Genomic DNA, 20184 nt, shown 5'->3' on the forward strand with positions numbered 1-20184 from the left:
TAGATTTTAGCAACCCTCCTAAAATGTTATCTTTTCAGATCATCAAGTAGCATTTATCATGTCTATACACCTTATTGAATTAAATGGAGCAACTAGGTAGAAATTAGGGAAGCTTTCCTATTTTTCATTTAGAAGAAAATTTTTGTTCTAAGAAATATATTGGAATTATTAGTAAAGACTCTCTATAATGTTTATTGTAGTCCAGATCCCTGACAGGAAATTATTCTGAATAAAGTAAGAAAATATTGTTGAAGGACAGAATTATTGAGTAATCAAGATGTAAACTTTTTGATGATGTAAGATGCACATATTAGAATTGCTCCATTTGATTAGCTCAGTCTTCCTGCTATTTCCTGACATTCCATTTATGCTAATGAAGAGATTCAGGCTTTGATAATAGTAAAAGGTTAATACAGGAGGCTGAGGGGCTGCTACCTCAGTACTGAAGAAGTAATAATGACGTTGCCAGAATTGAATAGAAAGTATTAGTATGGAGAAGAAAGTTTAACCCTTAATATATTTAATTTTTAGAATGAGATTAAAATAATATTGCAAGAAGCATTTTACATAATTGAACATAAGTAAGATAACTTCATTTGCATTTTATTGTTTCTAATTAGAAGAAATTGGGAACTGTCCCTTTAATGAAACCCTGTTTACCTATCTCTTTTAATAGGCGTGGCTTAGGAACCTGTAGAGCGAGGTATAACTTCCAATTCTGCATTCTGACCTGCCACCTTGGAAAGAATGCTCATACTACAAACCAGGAAGTAACAAATAATGTGCTTTAAACTACAGTACATCTTGTTTTTTTAATAAGGAAAAGCTTCTTAAAACAAAACTAGAAGATTGAAGCAGTGATTTTACATAGTTGTCATTAAATATTTGGAACTCTGCTGTGGGATAAAGACTTTGCAGCACATTGAGAATACAAAGCTTTCTGGGCCAGAAATTGATCTTCTGCCTTTTGAGCCTTATCTGATTACTGCTTGGTTCATCTTTATTTTGTTAAAGTACTCTTGTAGGCTGAAACGGGGAGACGCTTCATTTGCAGGTAGGCGTTCAGTCTTTGTTTAAAATTTAGGTTGTTTTTTTTAAGCTTACTTAACTCTGATTCAGCTGCCGATTGTTGAAAGAATAATGAATAACAGTGTGGATGGATATGTGTTTCAGTGTTTGAACATTCAGCATGGCTGTAAATAACTACATTTTTGTGACTTCTGGCCAACTTTGAAAAAAGTGTCATTTTTTTTAACAAATTAGCAAATCTATAAGATGGTGAGCTGTGAGTTGAGTTCTATTTTGTTTTCCATTAACCTTTTATGTATACATTTAAAAAACCTAACATATTAAAAAATACTGAAATTACCCTGCTGTTAATTTCCCAATTGTATTTGATACTGTAACTAAATCATTTATTTATGTAGTCAAATAAAATGGAATTTTTGTTTTAATTTTTACTTATAAGTTTCATTTCTTTCACTCTTAGGAAGCTGCCTGAATACTTATCATTGATTCATATACTTGCTCTAGTCTGCTTTTGGTATATTTTAGTATCTATTATTTCAGGATAGTTTTTATAACAGGTTTTAATATTCCAGAAGTATACTGAAGTGTTGCTGGTTTCTTTTTATAATGTTAACCATCCATTTATGATACTAAAAGTATTTCAATGATAATGTCTTAGGAAAAGTGAGTTAATTTATTAGTATGAGCTAACTGCTGTTTGTGAAAAAAGTTCACAAATAGCTCTTCTGGAGTGGGAGGCAAGAAGAAATGAGTGGGGATACCTTTAGGATCATGGACAGGGGTTCCTTAACTTTCTCTACCGGGAGCAATCCTTTTGATTATTTTTTCCTATGGACACTATGTTTCAAAAGACTTTTTGTCCACCAAATAAGTGCTGTATATTAAAGAATAAAATGTTAGAACATTATTGTTTATTAGTTGTATGTTATTTCCAATGAGAAATATTTATTATCAGTCTGACATAACCACTTTAGGTTAATATAATACAGCCCCAAACAAAGAGGCTGGACGTTTTACTTAGCTTGAATAACTTTATTGTAGGTAACTGTTTGGATATTTTTGGCTTTTGAAATACTGATAATATTCTCTGAATTTTCATCAACTACTCTTGCGGAATCTTAATACTCTGGGCATGGCAAATTGGGAACTAGTAGTCTAAATTGCAGAATATTCTTAATTTATTTGAGGTTTCATGAAATATAATGAAGTTCATCAAGTATAATGTAACAAACAAAGATGCCATAGCTACTAGACAGAGAAACAAGGAGAAATAAAAAAGGAAGTGGAAGGACTTCTGGTCAAGGTGGCAGTTTGGGAAGATGTGGTTTGCTTCTTCTCACAATCACATCAAAATTACAACTAAAATATAGAGCAACCATCACTCAGAACTGTCATAAATTGAGGTGAATAGAAGTCTGACAACTACAGAATTAAAGAAACTACATCTATTGAGACTGGTGGGAGGGGTGCAGATGCAGAACAAGCTAGTCTCTCAACCATGCGCAGTGGGTAAAAATTTGGGGGAGATATCTTGGAAACAAGGAGTCCTAGGCTCCCCACCTAAGGTTCCAGTGCCAGGAGGATAAGTCCCCACAACTTTGGGCTGCGAAAACCAGCAGGGATTGAGATGGTGGAAGCCCTGAGGTTCCTCTTAAAGAACCCACACATGGACTCACTTATTCAGAGTCACTCCCTCTGAGCTCCAGTACCAGGGTAGCAGCTTGAAAGTCACCAGTGACATACAGGGAGGAACTGAAGTGTCTTGCATCAAGGTGAGCAGAGGCTATTGTACCTTTTCTAAACCCTCCCCCAGCAGAGCCGGCAAGCTTGTGCCATATCTAAGACCCCATCAACCTGGCTAACACTGTTTGACCTGCCTTGGAGATCCCCAGAGGAGCTGCCATACCCAACTTGTGGGCCCACCCAAGCTGCTTTTCCATATGAGTGGCTAGTCTTGGTTCATGCTTCACAACTTGCTAAATCCTCTCTCTCGCAAACAACAGATGGCTTCATTGAGCCCCAGGCTGGACACTAGCAGCAGCGTGGCTTCACCTGGGAATCTCCAAGCCCAGCACAGGTAGCAGCCATCTTAGATTGCTTTGTAGCTCAGGCACGGTGGCTCTGGGCAAAACACAGATGGGGGCTGCCTTTGGCCTGCATCACTCAGGAAACCCCAAAGCCAGTACATCCAATGGACAGCTACAGACTGTGTTGGAGCCCCTGCACAACTGATCCTCCATGGAGGGTAGAGGTTGGTGGTAAGTGGTCACAGCCAATCCTTACAGTTAACTGTCCTGGGTAAATCCTCTCATTGATCTGCCAGCAGCAATCAAGGCTCAATTACAAGAGGAGGGTGTACTCAACCCACAGGAATGGTGCACCTTAAGTACCCAGCTTTGGTGAGAGGGGAGGCTGTGCCACTGGACCCTATAGGACACCTACTACATTAGGTCATACTACCAGGACACAGTCAAAGCAGCTCTACCTAATACATAGAAACAAACACAGGGAGGCTGCCAAAATGAAGAGACAAAGAAACATGTCCCAGATGAAAGAACAGATCAAGACTTCAGAAAAAGCTAAAGAAATGGAGATAAGCAATCTATCAGAGGCAGAGTTCAAAAACTGGTTATAACGTTGCTCAGGGAATTTTGTGAGGACCTCAACAGCATAAAAAAGGTCCAGTCAGAAATGAAAGATACACTAATTGAAATAAGGATCAATTTACAGAGAAACAACAGTAGAAGTAAGAACCAGTAGAAACAGCCAAGAACCAAATCAATGATTTGGAACATAAGGAAGGAAAAATACCAACCAATCAGAAGAAAAAAGAATTTTAAAAAATGAGGATAGTATAAATAGCCTCTGGGACAACTTCAAGAAGTTCAACATTCACCTCATAGGGGTGCCAGAAGGAGAAGAGGAAGAGCAAGAAATCAGATATCTGTCTGAAAAAATAATGAAAGAAAAATTCTTTAATTTGGTGAAGGAAATACACATGCAAGTCCAGGAAGCACAGAGAGTCTCAAAAGAGATGGATGCAAAGAGGCCCGCTCCAGGACACATCATAAGACCGTCAGCTGATTTCTCAAAAGAAATTTTGCAGGCTAGAAGGGATTGGCAAGAAATATTCAAAGTCGTGAAAAGCAGGGACCTACAGTGAAGGTTCCTCTACCCAGCAAAGACATCATTTAGAATCAAAGGGCAGATAAAGAGCTTCCTAGACAAGAAAAACTAAAGGAGTTCATCATCACAAAACCATTATTATAAGAAATGTTAAAAGGACTTATTTCAGGAACAGTAGACGATCAAAACTATGATCAATTAGATGGCAAAAAAACCATATCTTTCAACAATTAAATCTAAGCAAACAAGAACAGACAGAATCTGGATACAGAGAGCATTTTAATGGTTGCCAGATGGGAGGTGGGAGGTGGAGAGGGTGAAGAGATGAGGGAATTAAGTACAAATAGGTAGTTACCTAATAGCCATGGGGATGTAAAGTACAGTATAGGAAATGGAGTAGCCAAAGAACTTATATACATGACCCATGGACGTGTACAATAGTGAGGGGAATTGCCTGAAGAGGTGAAGGGTGCTAGGCAGAGGGGTTCAAAGGGCAGAAAAGTCAGGACAACTGTAATAGCATAATCAATAAAATATAATTTTTATAAAACAGGGAAGTGGTATTTGCCATAGATAATACAAGGGAAGATTTCAAGGCATCTCTATGTTTTGGCTCCATTAAATCTCTATATTTATTTCTACTACTTCCCAACTTAAAATTTTTACTCCAGTAGGTTGATAAACTCTTAAATGACTTCAAAACAAGTATTAGGTTCATCATGTATTTATTCCATATTTGTATGTTGGTTTTCCTTTTCCAAAATTTTCTCATTTCTCCATCTCCCCCATTCATGTCCTCCTTTCATTTCAATGGAAGACCTTTCTCCAATGTGAAGCCTTCTCTGATTACCCAAACCCACAGTAGTATTACAGTGTTGATTCCACTGGGACTTAAGTACATAATAATACAGCTTGTCACATTTAATTGACATAAAAGTCTCCTGGGTTTTTTCAACTGTATTGTAAGCTGTTCGAGAGCATTTTATCCTCCTTAGCATCTAGTGGAGTAAATAACATTTGAGAGGTTCTAAGTAAATATCTATTGTATAAATAAGAGGTAAAGAATCTTGCCAACAGTTGCTTCAAGTGTTGCTTCCCTCTACCTTGTTTAATCATGTGATTAATCATTAGAAATGTTTCTGGAAATGAGACCATTGGGTATCACACTATTTTTGTTTTTGTTTTGCTATGTAATGTGAGTTTTTTGCATTAAATTATTTCAATACTGATATGTTACCTCTGATGAAAAAATGAGATGGGCTACATTAAAAATAAATCAAGCCCTGGCTGGTGTGGTTCAGTGAGTTGGGCATTGTGCTGCCTGCCAATAGGTCGTCAGTTCTCTTCCCCATGAGGGCACATGTCAGGGCTGTGGGCTGGGTCCCTGGGGGGTGGTGTGAATGAGGCAAGCAATGGGTGTTTCTCTCCCTCTTTCTCCCTCCCTTCCCCTCTCTCTAAAGATAAATAAATAAATAAAATCTCTAAAAAATAAATAAAAAATATTCTGAATTCCAACCCCTTACATTTTCTATTTTAAAAAATATATAATTAGAGTTTATTGCTATGTAAGTTTTTAAAATGGTTAAAATATGCAGATATATATTATAGATTCAGAGGATGGGTTCTGTTTGATGATCAGAACTCTGAGTGGTGGTTCGGTGGTCATGGGAGACTGGTTGGATTGCAGAATTCAAGTTGCAGATTAGTAATCGCTGGAAACCATGAACACATCATTTTATAAAAAGAAAATTTTAAACATCCTTCCTTCAATTTACAGTAGTTATCATATCATAACGTATATATTAATGTACTTTATTCCCAGCATGGACTCTGCCAGGTAAGTTTTGTTAACCCGTATTTTTATAGCTATGGAAAGTTGATGTCTATTAAGGTCACATAACTACCAAGTTATATATCTGGTAGCTGCACAACAGGTCATTTTTATTCAATAATTCAAAATACATGTTTGAATCAGGGTATTATACTGTCTTACTTTTTTGTGTCATTTAGCGCTTGATCAGACGGGAATTCTGGCAGCTGTTGCAGCAGAACTATGGCACTGAACTAGGTTTAAATGCTGAAGAGATGGAAAGCTTGTCCCTGTCGATTGAGGAAAATGTGCAGCCAAGGTACAGCAATGTTTTGAAATGTCAAGACTTCTTAATTATTACTCAAAGCAGAATTATTGTAACCTTTACTAATTCAGAACTTCTATTAATTCACTCTTGGGTGAAATTTGCCTCCATTCTCCCTGATGGATAGTAAATAGTTTACTAAATCGGTAAGCAAATACAAGACATATAAGGAAATATGTCTCTGTAACTGTGTCACATAGGATTTGCTTAAAGCGTGGTTTTATAAACTTTTTAAATTAAGGATCTGGAGAGGTACTTAGTGAAATCTGTATGCTTATTGGTAACAATAAAGTAAATTAGCTGGTAGATATTTTTTTAATTTTTAAACCATTTTATTTAAGAACTTTTAAAAAGATTTTATCTATCTATCTATTTATTTATTTGTTTAGCAAGAGAGGGAGAAAGAGAGGAAGAGAAACATCAATGTGCCAGAGAAACATCTGCTGGTTGCCTCTCTCATACCCCAAACTGGGGACCTGGTCTGCAACCCAGGCATGTTCTCAGACTGGGAATCGAACCAGTGACCTTTCAGTTTGCAAGTTGGGCACTCAATCCACTGAACCACACCAGCTAAGGCAGCTGATAGGTATTTTGAGGGATATGCAGATACTACAATTTTTCCTCAAGGATATCCTAGCATAGTGCTTGAGATGTAGTTGGTACTCAACAAATATTGAATACATTAATGAAAGGAGTTATAGTACTGTAGGGAATGCAAACAATTGTAATACAAGTTTGAAAATGATAAGGGCCAAATGAAGCAATAGATAATGTGATAAATTCAGAGTAGAGTGATATTGTTCTTGACTGATCAATATGGGAATTCATATGGAAGAGTGGACATTTTTATTAACCTGTACAAGTAAAAGTGCATTTTGTGTAATGATAATTGAGGGCATAGCAGTAGTAAAAACAGGAGAGGACAATATATTATAATTCTAAAGCAAACATTATGCTAAATGAAAGAAGCCAGTCACAAACAACCACATATTGTATGATTCCATTTATATAAAATGGATTCCAGAGTCAGTAAATCCACAGAGACAGAAAGTAGATTAGTAGTTGCCAGGAGCTTGGCAGAGGAAGAATGAGAGTGACTGCTAATGGGTACAGGGTTTCGTTGGGGGTGATGAAATGTTCTAAACTTGGATAGTGGTGATTGTTGCACAACTCAGTAAACCACTGTATTATACACTTTCAATGGAGCGAATTGTATGGCATGTAAATTATAACTTAATAAAAGTCATTAAAAATTCTGTAGCAGATCTTAAAATCAAAATCAAAAGTCTTGATATGTCTACAGAATTTTTATACTATCTAGTTTCTTAGTTATGCTGATCCTCTTTATAATGTTTAGTTAAGCATCAGTATTTTACAGCCTTTTTTACATGGTTACATGTGCATATTTTATTAGTTTTCTGTAAAGTTAAAAATTTCTATTGCATCGCTTGTCAAGTTTATTAGCTTCTTTCAGGTACTGGAGTTGGGTAGAAAAGCAACTGGTACAATGCAAAGAGGCTTGGATAGTGGTAAAGAAAATCTGGATTCTAGTGTGGACTCTGCCACCAAGCAGCTGAGCAACCTCACACAAATCACTTAGACTTTCTGATCCTCAATTTACTCATCTGTGAAATGAGGCAGTTAAACTAGATGATCTCCAAGGCCCCTGCCAACTCAAAAAGTTTCTAGCCTTTGAAGAAAAAAAAGATAAATATTTTTGACCAGCTGCTTTATACACTCTAAGGTATGAAGCAGCTTAAGGTCACCAGAAAAGATGCTGCTTTCTTTGTGATTGAGTGCTTTCTAAGAAAAGCTGTGGCAGGATCCTCATTCCACCTTCTACTCCTTTTCCCATTCTACCAGTCTGTGAAAGAAGTATCTTTGTCTCTAACCTTTATTTCCTCAGCTTTTCCATCATCCTCTTCATTTTCAATTTTTCCTTCACTCTCCCTCTTCCTTTTTTCTTTATTTCTTCCCAACCCAACTCCATCTTTAAAATCCTCAAGTTCAGACACATGGCTCATGGGTTAGTCACAAGGAGCCATTTTTTTCCTTTGGTTCCCTCTAAGCCCTGCTCGCCTGGCCAAAAGTGACTTGGTAGCAGACCTAGGTATTATTTGGATAGAAGAGAACAGAGCTGAAAGGCCCTTTGGCATTTCTGTTCCTTCCTCAGGATAATATGACTTAAAAGGTCAGGCTGCTACTTTATTTTAGAAGAGCTTTAAGTGTATGTGTTGCAGAGATTACACAGAATAACAATTTCTTAATAAGGCCAAGCACTGGAAATTAGATCGGTTGTGCTCCTTTTGTATTTAATAGATTTCCCTTTCTCTTTGCTCCCTGAGAGAAAAAAAGAGCAGGCCCCAGGACATTTATTCTAGTCTTGTCCTGATGACCATTTGAAAGCTGTACCTTAAACCTTTGTCGTAGAAATAAGAAGTGGGGCATGGACGGGTTGGTGGGCTCTGTGCTCAGATATCAGGGGCTTCCATTCTGGGGAGGGTTCGCCATCTCAGCCAGGACTGAATCAGAGGGAAGGAGGCCTTACACTGTCTTCAGTGCTGACCAGCACCCAACTCAAACATCCACCCTGTGCCTTTCAAAGCATTGTCATGTCCATAACTGAAATTTAAACAAGCAATGTTCATTTTATTAGTTATGGCCACTTGTATTTGGTTAATTTTATAATGGTTACTGAAATTTATGCAATCTCATATTAGCATTATCTTACTTTCAAATTGGCTGTGCAAATCAGCCAGTTTGCACATGATTTAAGAAAATGGCATGTTGTAAGTAGAGGCTTATTTGTTACATTACTAAAAACCATTTGTGCCCTGGCTGGTGTAGCTCAATGGATTGAGCACGAGCCTGTGAACCAAAGGGATGCCGGTTCCGTTCCCAGTCAGGGCACATGCCTGGGTTGCAGGCCAGGTCCCCAGCAGGGGACACATGAGAAGCAACCACACATTGATGTTTCTCTCCCGCTCTCTCCTTCCCTTCCCTTCTCTCTAAAAATAAATAAATAAATAAAATATTAAAAAAAACATTTGTTGTCAAAATGCTTTATAATGGGAAGGACCTCTGTGAAGAGACTAACTCACTTATTTGTATGACCTTGTTTATGTTTCCATAATGGTGTGTTTCTTACAGAAGTCCAGAAAGGAGCAGCGTGGATGACTGTGGGGAGAGAGATGAAAAATCATCCAAGTCTATCAGTTTTACCCGTGAATCAGTTAATCGGGTTTCAGAAACAGAGTCCATTGATGGAAATCCACCAAAAGCGGTTAGTGTGTGACACCCTTTTAAAAATATGGCTGATGCTGCTGTGTGTTCATCAGAACACAAGGTCAAGTAAGAGTGCAGTATACAGAATGTTTCCAACTCAAGACGTCAGGCTGCTCCTTTGTTTTGGGAGAAGAGTTTCAAGTCTCTGAGTAGCAGAGGTTAAGATGGAGATATTCATAGTTAGCAGAAGTTTTTCCCCAAGTAGGGAGTGTGTGTGCTGGAATCTGTTTTGAAAGGGGAGATGAGAACCCTGTGCAGCAGGCTCGAGTAACAGTAGAAGCTTCTAGGCTGACTGCTAAAGCAGGCGCACCCAGTTAGTCACTGGGTTTCCTAGTTAGTCAGTTCCTTCCTTTATTTTTCCAGGTATCATTAAAAGCCCACTGATTTTTTAAAAAATTTCAATGAGTTTATATCACTTGGAGTGTGTTTTTTTTTTTAGTGCTCAGATGGCCCCTTCTGAGTCCTTTCAGATTGGCTTCTTTGTCCTTTTGAAGTGATCGGTAATTTCTGATGGCTTCCTTTCTTTCTGGTACAAGAACATGCCCAGGCACATCTTGTGTACTTTCTGTCCTCCATCCTGTGTCAACCATTTTCTTAATGAGCCATAGCTCTTAGCGAAGAATGGTGTTTAAAGACCGCGTCTGAGTGCTAAGCTTGCAGCTACGGTAGAGCTTCTGTTTTGATTGGGGATGCGGGATTGAGGCAAACCCTGGATTCTCAGTTAGAGCAGAGCCATCAGCTTTGAATCCTACCTCTGCCGTTTGCTGTATAACTTTAAGTTAACTTAATTATTTAACTTTTCTGTGCTTTTGTTTTCTCAATTTCTAGAAGATGAGGATGATAATATGCCATAGGGGTATTTATAAAGATTGCATGAATTAATGTATGTGAAAGTACTTTGAACAGTCCCTGACACACATTAAGTGCTCAGTAACCATAAGGTGTTACAAGTGATGGTGAATCTGTGTGTGGCCAGCAATGGACCTTTTCTGCCTTCTCCCATGGAGCTCCCAGCATCTCCTATGAGTAAACATTTGGAAAACATTGAAACAGACTGTATTTATGTGACCCTGAGGAACTTCCTACTGGTACAAGGGAGGTGATTCTAGATGCTATTTTCTTTGTGTGTGTTCACTGAGAAAACCACACTACTCAATTTTGGGGAGGTAGCAGGACAGGGGAATCTCTTGCAGTCTGCTCATCCTCTTACAAAAGTCTGACTTTGAAGACTGGGTTTTCAAAACTACTAGTTTTAATCTGAGTCATTCCTACACCTTCCTTAACAATGTCTCCTGTACCTCCACTTGGAATAGTTAACTGGTTGGTTCTTGCTTGTAGTTTCATCCCTAAAGGAAGTCATTTTTTTCCCAAGGAAAGGGAATGGAATGCAAAGGGACAGTTTAATGTTTTAGGATTGATTTAAGATTGTTTTAGGATTGATTTAAGATTGTTTTAGGAATGATATTTAGTATAGATGTCTGTAGGTTAGAAATATAATATAGAAGTTTGGTTTGTTTTTTTTTAACCTTTTGCATTTAAGAGCACTATGGTGAGATTCTCAGATGTCAACAAATATCATGTCACTTTATTTCATTTTTACTTCCAAAAAAGTTAGAAATAACATGATGTCAGAAATAATATTTTTCTAAGACAAAAACAGATTTTTGTTAAGTTATAAAATTAATACTCTGTAAAAATTTAGGAAATATAGAAAAATATACAAAAGAAATAAAAATTGTCTAGATGCGAATTACTTGAAGATAGTGACTGTTACTTTTCCTATAAGTATCTATCTATATTCTTTCTAATAGGAACCATGTCTTAATTAGAACAACAGAAGAAATATGTGCGGAAATTTACTCTACTTAACATCTGTTAAAGACAAGCTGGGTCAACTAAATAAGCATGTTGCCTTGTAGTGTGGAACTCCCAAATAAATCAAATCTTGATTTTAGCAGTAACCTAAGCTTGAAGAATCAATATTCTGACCAGGATAGGCTACTCCTTTAATAAATTGTGTCCTAATCCCAGTTATCATTCTGCTTTCTGCATGCCCAGTGGAAACCTGTGTCCCCCTTGGTGCTTCTGCTGTGCAGTGTGCTCCAAGGTCTCATGGGCAGGAAGTATAAGGATGGTATCTATGGCTTTTGCTCTCTTTCATCTGCTTATACACAGACAATGCAAGAAAGTACTTTGCTGTATAGTTTATATTTTTTACACTGTTCTAATAAGCCTAATTATAGTACTATTCACCTTGAATACTAACAGCACTAGCATTCTGTACTATTAGCATTCATACTTTAATGGCTAATAAGAAATACGTATCTTTATTAAACCATCCCCGGAAAATGTAGATAGCTTCATACAGTGAATATATTTTAATGCCCAGTCCCTTAGTCCCTTCACAGCAAGGACCATTGTGCTGTGAGTTTGCAGTGAAATTAATTTTCCCTTTTAATCCTCTGTCCCCCACTATACTCTTATGTGACTTTTATCTCTCTGTTTTCTTTCTCTTTTCCCTTTAGTTACTGGTCTTGAGAGATGGGTGAGTTTTCTTCTTTGAGATGATGGGGCAGGTATTGTCTGGGGAAACTAGCTGGGTTTTTTACTCCTCTCCTTTCCGACCCCAAAGAACTGAATTATTTTGCCCTCTGCCTTCTTTCCCTTCTGCTTAAAGTGATTCACATGGTGTCAATTCTCTGCGAGTTCTTTTTATATGATGTTCTTTATAAGTTTATTGTTCATTTCTGTTTAAGATGACTCTACAATAATGCATATTGTTTACCAGTTTTTTGTGGACTGAATTGCAAATGTGATGCAAACGTAACAAACACAATTTTCAAAGAGTAGCATTTTGGTGTCTTTATTATTAAAGACCTCACTGTAAAATTAAGCCTAGAATGTATTTTTTTTTAACTGGACTGTTTGCCTTTTAGGAGTTAGGGAAAGAGGAAGCTCAAAGTGAGAAACAGATCAAAAAGAGTCCTTTCCTAACCTCAGAAGAGAGGTTAAGCAGAGCGCCGCCAAAATCGCTGGACTTGAACAAAAATGAGTATCTTTCTCTGGATAAAAGCAGTACTTCAGATTCTGTTGATGAAGGTAAAGAATTCCTTATAAATTTTAATGAAATTTCAGTTATGTCTTTTAATGTTAATCTTTGTATTAGTTGTGTGTAAATTGGAATTAGTTGCTTTAGATATAGTCTCGCTCAATAAAGAACAAAAAAAGGATGGGAGTTAATAAAATACAGGGGGAAGAAGCTGCTAAGTCTAACCCATCTCCACTTCCCAAAAGCCTTGATTTTGAAAATCTTCATCACGTTTAGCTTTTAAAATTCCAAACCCTAAATCAATGGAGATGGAGCAGCAACAAAAAAGCAAATCTTAATAAAATTTGTTACATTATAATTATACTTTCTTTCAACCACCAAAAATAAAAGAAACATAGCAATTACTTCAACAAACTATAGTAAATCATGTTCTTCTTACTTTCTTTAAGTACCAATAATCTGAGGCTTGTCATACTTATTAGGTTGGCATTATAAGGAATTTTTTTTAAAAACTGTAAGCCAGTGGATTAGGGAGACATTAGGACAGATTCCAGGTAGTGACTACTTTTCAGGTTTCAGGAACTGGAACAGTGTCTAGATTTTTTCTGTACCCACTTTCCTGCCATCGGTGCCCGAACAGTACTGGGGACATCACAGTAGGTCAGATCTGTAGGACACACTGCATGCACTAGCCTAGCTGCTGTTCACGTTAGACCTGCTTTGAGAACCCCTGAAGTCTTTACTAGTGTGAAAACCAGACCCAGGAAAAGTCAAACTAAATCCCAGTCAAATCTAAATCCAGTTCAAATCAAGTCCAAATCTAAAATCAAATCCAAATTTAATCAACCAAGACAAAATCGATGAAAACCCAATCCAAATCAGATTAGACCCTGGTTTGGGAACACTGAAATAACTTTAATAAAACTAAATTCATGCTCTTAAAAACAAATAAAAAGCTACTATTTCCTAGAAATCATAGATTGCTTTAAGAAGACAGTTGTGGAGTTCTTTTGAAAAATTAGTCAAGGGGAAGTTTTTTAAATGGACTGAGTCCTATAAGTGACTAGGCCCCTAGTGTTTTTCCCATTCATGCTTTGGTGGGCAGTGGGTGTGAGTTAGTTATGGCCTGCCTGTCTGCACCTCTGACTTTAGGAAGATCTGCTCTGGCACCCAGTGGCCAGATCAGTAAGTGACGCCAAGCAAGGATTCTTTTACTCACCTGCTCGTTTATAAGAATGGTGCTTCAAAAGTATTTAGTAATTCAAGGAGTTCATCATCACCAAGCCCTTATTATATGAAATGCTAAAGGGACTTATATAAGAGAAAGAAGATAAAAATAGGAACAGTGAAAGGACAGCAAACTCACAGTTACTGACAACCACACCTAAAACAAAAGCAAACCAAGAGGACAGCTAGATCAGGAGTGGAACCATAGAAATGAAGATCACATGGAGGGTTAGCAACAGGGGAGTGGGAGGAGGAGAAGGAGGGAGAAAGTACAGAGAATAAGTAGCATAGATGGTAGGTAGAAAATAGACAGGGGAGGGCAAGAATAGTAGGGGAAATACAGAATCTAAAGAACTTGAGACACGTGGTTATAAACTAAAGGGGGGAATGGTGGGGGAGGGGGTGTGTAGGGTGGAGGGGAATGAAGGGGGGGAATAGAACAACTGTAATGGTATAATCAATAAAATATATTAAAAAAAGAAGAAAAGAAACTGCCAAAAAAGTAGTTAGTTTCCTTATTGAGTTCCTATAAAATTAACATTAATGATAAGTTACATGAAGGGTAATATTAAAACTCATATAAGCTGTGTTCATATCTAGAAGTAAAGAAAGAACCACAGTGGTGTAGATGCTGTGCTGCATGGGGCTCTCATCACAATTTGCTCCTTGCTGGCGCCCCTTTAAAGATCCTGTTTGGTTTTAGATCAGGGAGGCCTTCTGTGTGATGTTCAGCCTTCCGTTTGTGCTGTTTTTCTTTCAGGTATATGGGATGACTTTTGTTGTTCTTATTAGATGATCATTCAATAACAAGTCAAGTACTCCCATTGCTTTCCCGAAGCAAGTTACAAAATCTTGGGCTTATAAAATGTATTAAGTGGGTTTTAGAATGAACCTATTTTTTTATTTCTGAAACTTATGAGGTGATGAAGATGCCTAAGTTCATGAACTGGGGAGATGATGGGAAAGGTCAAAACGAGTAAATCATCCTAAGAAATTTGGAAATGTGTGTAGGGATTTAGAGGCAGCTAGGTAGATGGCAGATTACTTTAAACCACACCTTGCTTTATTTAAAATAATATTTTGATTACTGTTGTGAGCAGGTTGAGTTAGAAAAGGAGAGGATTTCTTTTCTACCACATAAAGCCTATAATCTTTGGGAGGGAGGCACTGGACTATTAAAGAGACTCCTTTTAGGTCCCTGCAAACTTGATAGGAATCAACAGAGCAGAGCATCGTGAAATACCTCATGGAGGGAGCCCTGAAATAACTTCTAGCACAGTCCCTCTGATGTGGAGGTTAACCAGAACCCAGAGATGGACAGCCTAGAATCTGCTTTGACTGGCTCCTTTTTGAATGCTCTTAATCCTCACCAAGCAGTTTAGAACCCATCAAGAGTGATGAGTGCCTTTTTGAGGGACATTTCTGTACTTCTGGAAATGGATTCTGGGATTCTAGCTGCTGAACACAATAGCTAAGCATTGTGTTTTAATCTGTTAAACCATATTACTAACTTAAAACTTTGATATATAATAATTCACAGAAAAAGCTACAGAACTTTGTTTCTCCAGAGCAGCCATTTTCAGCTACTGTGCCGCGAGAATTTTTAAAACTCGTAATACCTGACCTCTTTTCCCTTTGGTTGTCAAATTAAAAAAAAATGCCAACAGCCAGCACAACAATAGCTATCCAGTGTGAATGAATCAAATTATTCCTATTTTTTTTCAGGTCAGGAAAAATATTTTTTTTGGTGTGCTGCAGAATTTTAGTAATTATGTATGTCATGAGGTAGAAAAGGTTGAAGACTGCTGCTCTCAAGGGTCGTTGCTGATAGACTTCCTGTGCTATTTGCCCACTTTGGGGGAGGAGTTCAGAGCATCCGAGAGGTGCTAGGAGTTTCCTCGCAAGTGGAGATGAGTTGACACGATGTATTCACATCCACAAGTACAAGGAAATTGTAGTTGTCTTTTCAAGGATCTAATATTTCTGTTGCTGTCAGGTTTCCTTCTTTCTCCCACCCTGCCTTGTCATGCCATGGGTAGTCTGGGAAGCATCTGCCCCAGGAGGTAAGAGGCGAGAGTGGAAGCTGACAAACTAGCTCATGGCATGAGACACCTGGCCTGTGTCATATGATAAAAGTTAAATTCAGTTTTGTATAACTGGGGTAAGAACTTGGTGCGACAGGGTTTCCAAACCAAAGTGACTTCTGCAGAGAATGTAAGCTAACTTAGGTGGAAATTAAGCCAGGGGAGGAGTGCATAAGAATAGCAAAACTGGAATCCATGATCTACCTCTGGTAGAGCAAGATGAATTAGAGGCAAAGCCATGTAGAGAGAAACAGGAATCAGAATATCAGTTGATGCTTATTAATTAATAAATGTGAGGACCACTAGACCTCTGGGGCAAGACAGAGAAAAGGCCGTGGAATAGTCTAGCAGAAAGAAGGTAAATCAATATTTACTTGATATCTCTAAGTTCTGTGTACCTGTATCAAAGTAGTTAATATCAAAGTATCAAAGAGAGACACAAATCAGTTAATGAGAAAAAAAACAATGGTTGGAATGAAGGCAGAGCTGGAAGAGTTTTTCTGATTCTTAGATCTGTCTGTCTTTTATTTCCCAGACTGCTTCTCGTGGTGTAACATTGACAGGTGCTCTAAATAGATAATTTTTAGAGCTTGATTTCTGATGTAGGGGGAGCTTTGGTCATGCTTTTCCATTCTGTATTGATGGGATGTAATCCTTGAAATAATAAATAACCCCAGTCCTGAAATCACTGAAATTTTGAATTGCTTTCTTCTATTTCCTGTGCTTTACCAGGCTCCTATATCTAGCTGTCTTTTCTTTTTGATTCTTCTAAGTTAAACTCCTGGAAGTGTAAAATAGAGGTTAAGTGTATGTGCTCTGGAGCTGGAGCGAATCCAAATTTCAGTTCATCACTCATTAGCTGTGGAGCATTGTGGAGTCTCCCAGTGCCTGTTTGCGCATCTACATGATGGAAATGATGACCCATGTGTCTCACAGGATTGCTGTGAGAAGACGACGAGTGTGTACTTGTAAGGTGCTTAGCACAATGCATGACACGTAGTAAGCACCATACAAACATGGGCTACTTTACATAATATTTCCTAGGACTTTGTGGAGAGGTGAGCAGATTCTGCTGCTTCATTTGCTGCCAGTAGTTTTCAACCTCATTATCATTATTAGGTTCCCAGAGAAATGTAGTATTCTTTTGGACATTATTTGGCTTTGAAGTATACTTTTCAGAAGTGTTTCTTTGTTTAATGGGTGATATTAAGAAACAATTTTGAATACAATGATACTTGGCTTGGAGGAGTCAGTGGAGGAGTCACAATACTAGCAAGTTAGTGAGTGCAACAGGTGTTAGAGCCATTTGTGACTTCATGTTTACCGAATGCACAAGCGCTCAGACAGAGGGCCTGCTATGTGCTGTGGCAGGTACCACTCTGCATCTCAGTCTTGCCCTCATCACGTTTGATATATTCTTCTGAGTGATATATTATGGAAATTTGATTTTACTCAAATTAAATATTTATTTTTTGAATTTTGACAACTGAAATATTGATTATTGTATTTCATTATGATCAGCGAAAATGTTTATCATTATAGTTGAATTAACAATATACTCTTATGTATGGATATACATCATATATATGTATATGACACCAGTTTAGAGGTTTAATATTGCCCTGAATGTGCTGATCACTATAATCACATTTAAAAGCTATTTTGTATTGTACCAAAAGCAAACAAACAAAACAAAACCTTGAAATTATCTGTTTTTTGGTTTCTTCCCTTTCATTCTGTTCTTCTTCCCCCAGAAAATATCTCTGAGAAAGATCTTCATGGAAGACTTTACATCAACCGTGTTTTTCACATCAGTGCTGAGAAAATGTTTGAATTGCTCTTCACCAGTTCACGCTTTATGCAGAGATTTACCAATTCTAGAAACATAATAGGTTGGTGCTTGTGTTCTTATCTAATGATAAACTTGGGAGGATTTTATTATCTTTAGTGGGTTGAGCTTGTATATATGTATTTATGTTGTCAGGGAGAAAAATTAAACAAGTTCTCATTTTATTTTGGTGATATATGAACTGGTATTTAAGTGTTTTGATTAAATTCACATCTAAAGTTATTCAGTTAGTCAGATTCTACCTATAATTAAGACCCTTTGAAAACTAAAATTCAGTGTATTAATTAATGTAGCAGTTCAGTTGGGTTGAACCCCGTTTTAAAAGGGTGTAGCGTGGAACACCTGGATGCTGGTGGAGTGTAACTAGGTACAGTCACTCAGCAGTATGGCTTGGCAGAATCTACTAAAGCTGATCGTAGGCATCCTCTCTGACCCAACAACTCTGCTGTTAGGCATGTATTCCTCAGAGATGGGTACACGTGTGCTCTGAGTGACATGTACTATTATTCATAGCAGCTTTATTTACAATGCTGCAAAACTCAAAAAAAGCCCAAATATTCACCAATGCTAGGTACAAAAAATAACTGTTTATTATTCATAGTAGAGTAGCATTTTCTGATAGCTATTAATTGAGTTTTGTGATTATATTAAGAATTCCATAGTTTAAAAAGGTAATCATTTATTGTTTTTTGTTCTTTCAGTTTTAAAAAAGTGGGATATCTGAGGTGTATGTCTTCTTTTTCACTTAGCTTATTATATCTGTTCTGAATCTATTCTGTGTTTCCTTATTATTCATGTCTACCTGTTGGAAGTTGCTATTTCAGAAGAGCTGGAGACATTATTTCTCTTAATTATCTAAGACGATGCCCTACTATTTTTATACTGAAAAGGTCCACGAGGAACTAGCATTTTATCCCTAAGTGAAGTTCGTTTGTTGAATCACAGCTGCATTTAGTGTCTGATTTCACATCTAGCTTCAGTATGGATGAATATATGTGCTATCTGATGGTGTAAGTGGCTTCGGGAACCAAAGGCTTCTGGCTAATTCTAAATCTGAACATCTATAGTCATACTGCTATTGAGACCTAGAACCACTCAGGTTTTCTCCAAAAGAGATAATCTTATGATTGCACACATTGCACACAGTTATGCTATCTTTTGTACTAGTTACCTGGTAATCAAAGTTATATTTCTTTTTTAATTTATTGATTATTAGAGAAAAAGAGGGAGGAAGAGAGAGAAGCACCGATTTGTTGTTCCACTTATTTATGCTCTCATTGGTTGATCCTTGTGTGTGCCCTGACCGGGGATTGAACCTGGGTATACTGGGATGGCGCTCTAGCCAGCTGGGCTGTGACAAAGTTATATTTCTTGATAATGGGTTTGAAAGGGTCTTTTAAAAATATTATGAATTTAATGAAAAAATTTCAGTCAATTATTTGTAATCTAATTTAGCATTAAAATGCCTATGATTTGATTTAATTTTTTGTGTGAATTAAGGAGCTTTTATGTAGGTATTATTTTAAGTCTTTGTTTGCAGTTGTATGACTGCTTTTGTATTTCAAAGTTCAAAAGCTTCAAAAGCTTTTGTCTTTTTTATTCAACTTTTTAACTTTGAAAAAAATGTAAATCTTCAGAAAAGTTGCATGAATAGTATAATAAAATGCATATATACATCACCTAAATTTACCAATTTTTTTACTGTGGTAAAATGTATATAACATGAGACTTCCCATTTTAACCATTTTAAAGCACATAACTCAGTGCTGTTAAGTGCATTCACATGGCCATGCAGCCATCATTGCCACCATCCAGCTCCAGGACTTCCTCATCCTCCCAAACTGAAACTCTGTGCCTGTGAAACAGTAACTGCCCATTTCCCCCTCCGCCCAACCCCCAGTGATCAGCATTCTACTTTTTTCTCTTTTAATTTGACTACTCTAGGTACCTTCTTTAAGTGGAATCATATTATATTTGACCCTTTGTGACTGGCTTATTTCACTTACTATAATGTCTTCAGTGTGTGCCTATGTTTTGGCATGTGTCAGAATTTCATTCCCTTTTAGGCTGAATAACGTCCCATTGTAGGTATATGCCACATTTTGTTTATCCATTCATATCTTGATGGAGTTTTGTTTCCACTTTGTGGTTATTGTCAATAATGCTGCTGTGAACACTGGTGTACAAATATCTGAGTCCCTGTTTTCAATTCCTTTGGGTGTATACTCAAACATGGAATTGCTGAATCATAAGGTAATTATGTGTTTAATTTTTTGAGGAATGGCCACATTGTTTTCCATAGTGGCAACATGGTTCTACGTTTCCACCAGCAATGTAAAGAGGTTCCAGTTTCTCCACATCCTCACCAACTTGCTATTTTCATTTTTTTGGTGATAACAA

At 37.3% G+C, this 20184-nt stretch overlaps 1 protein-coding gene across 3 annotated transcripts in view; it reads left to right on the top strand.

Moving 5' to 3' along the window:
- The window catches only part of GRAMD1C (GRAM domain containing 1C), a 102082-nt gene that overhangs the window by 61174 nt on the left and 20724 nt on the right, over positions 1-20184 (top strand). For 2 of the 3 annotated variants that reach the window (XM_037057397.1, XM_037057398.1), the window contains 4 exons: positions 6166-6284; positions 9441-9573; positions 12512-12674; positions 17690-17827. In XM_037057397.1, coding sequence (XP_036913292.1) covers positions 6166-6284; positions 9441-9573; positions 12512-12674; positions 17690-17827 — 553 coding nt within the window. Of the gene's footprint in view, positions 1-704; positions 1055-6165; positions 6285-9440; positions 9574-12511; positions 12675-17689; positions 17828-20184 lie in introns of those variants that run through there. The other variant, XM_037057399.1, reaches the window with a different exon arrangement.

Source organism: Sturnira hondurensis, unplaced genomic scaffold (genome assembly GCF_014824575.4).
Source record: "Sturnira hondurensis isolate 20B ecotype Veracruz unplaced genomic scaffold, ASM1482457v3 Scaffold0009719, whole genome shotgun sequence".
Classification (NCBI taxonomy): Eukaryota; Metazoa; Chordata; class Mammalia; order Chiroptera; family Phyllostomidae; genus Sturnira; species Sturnira hondurensis.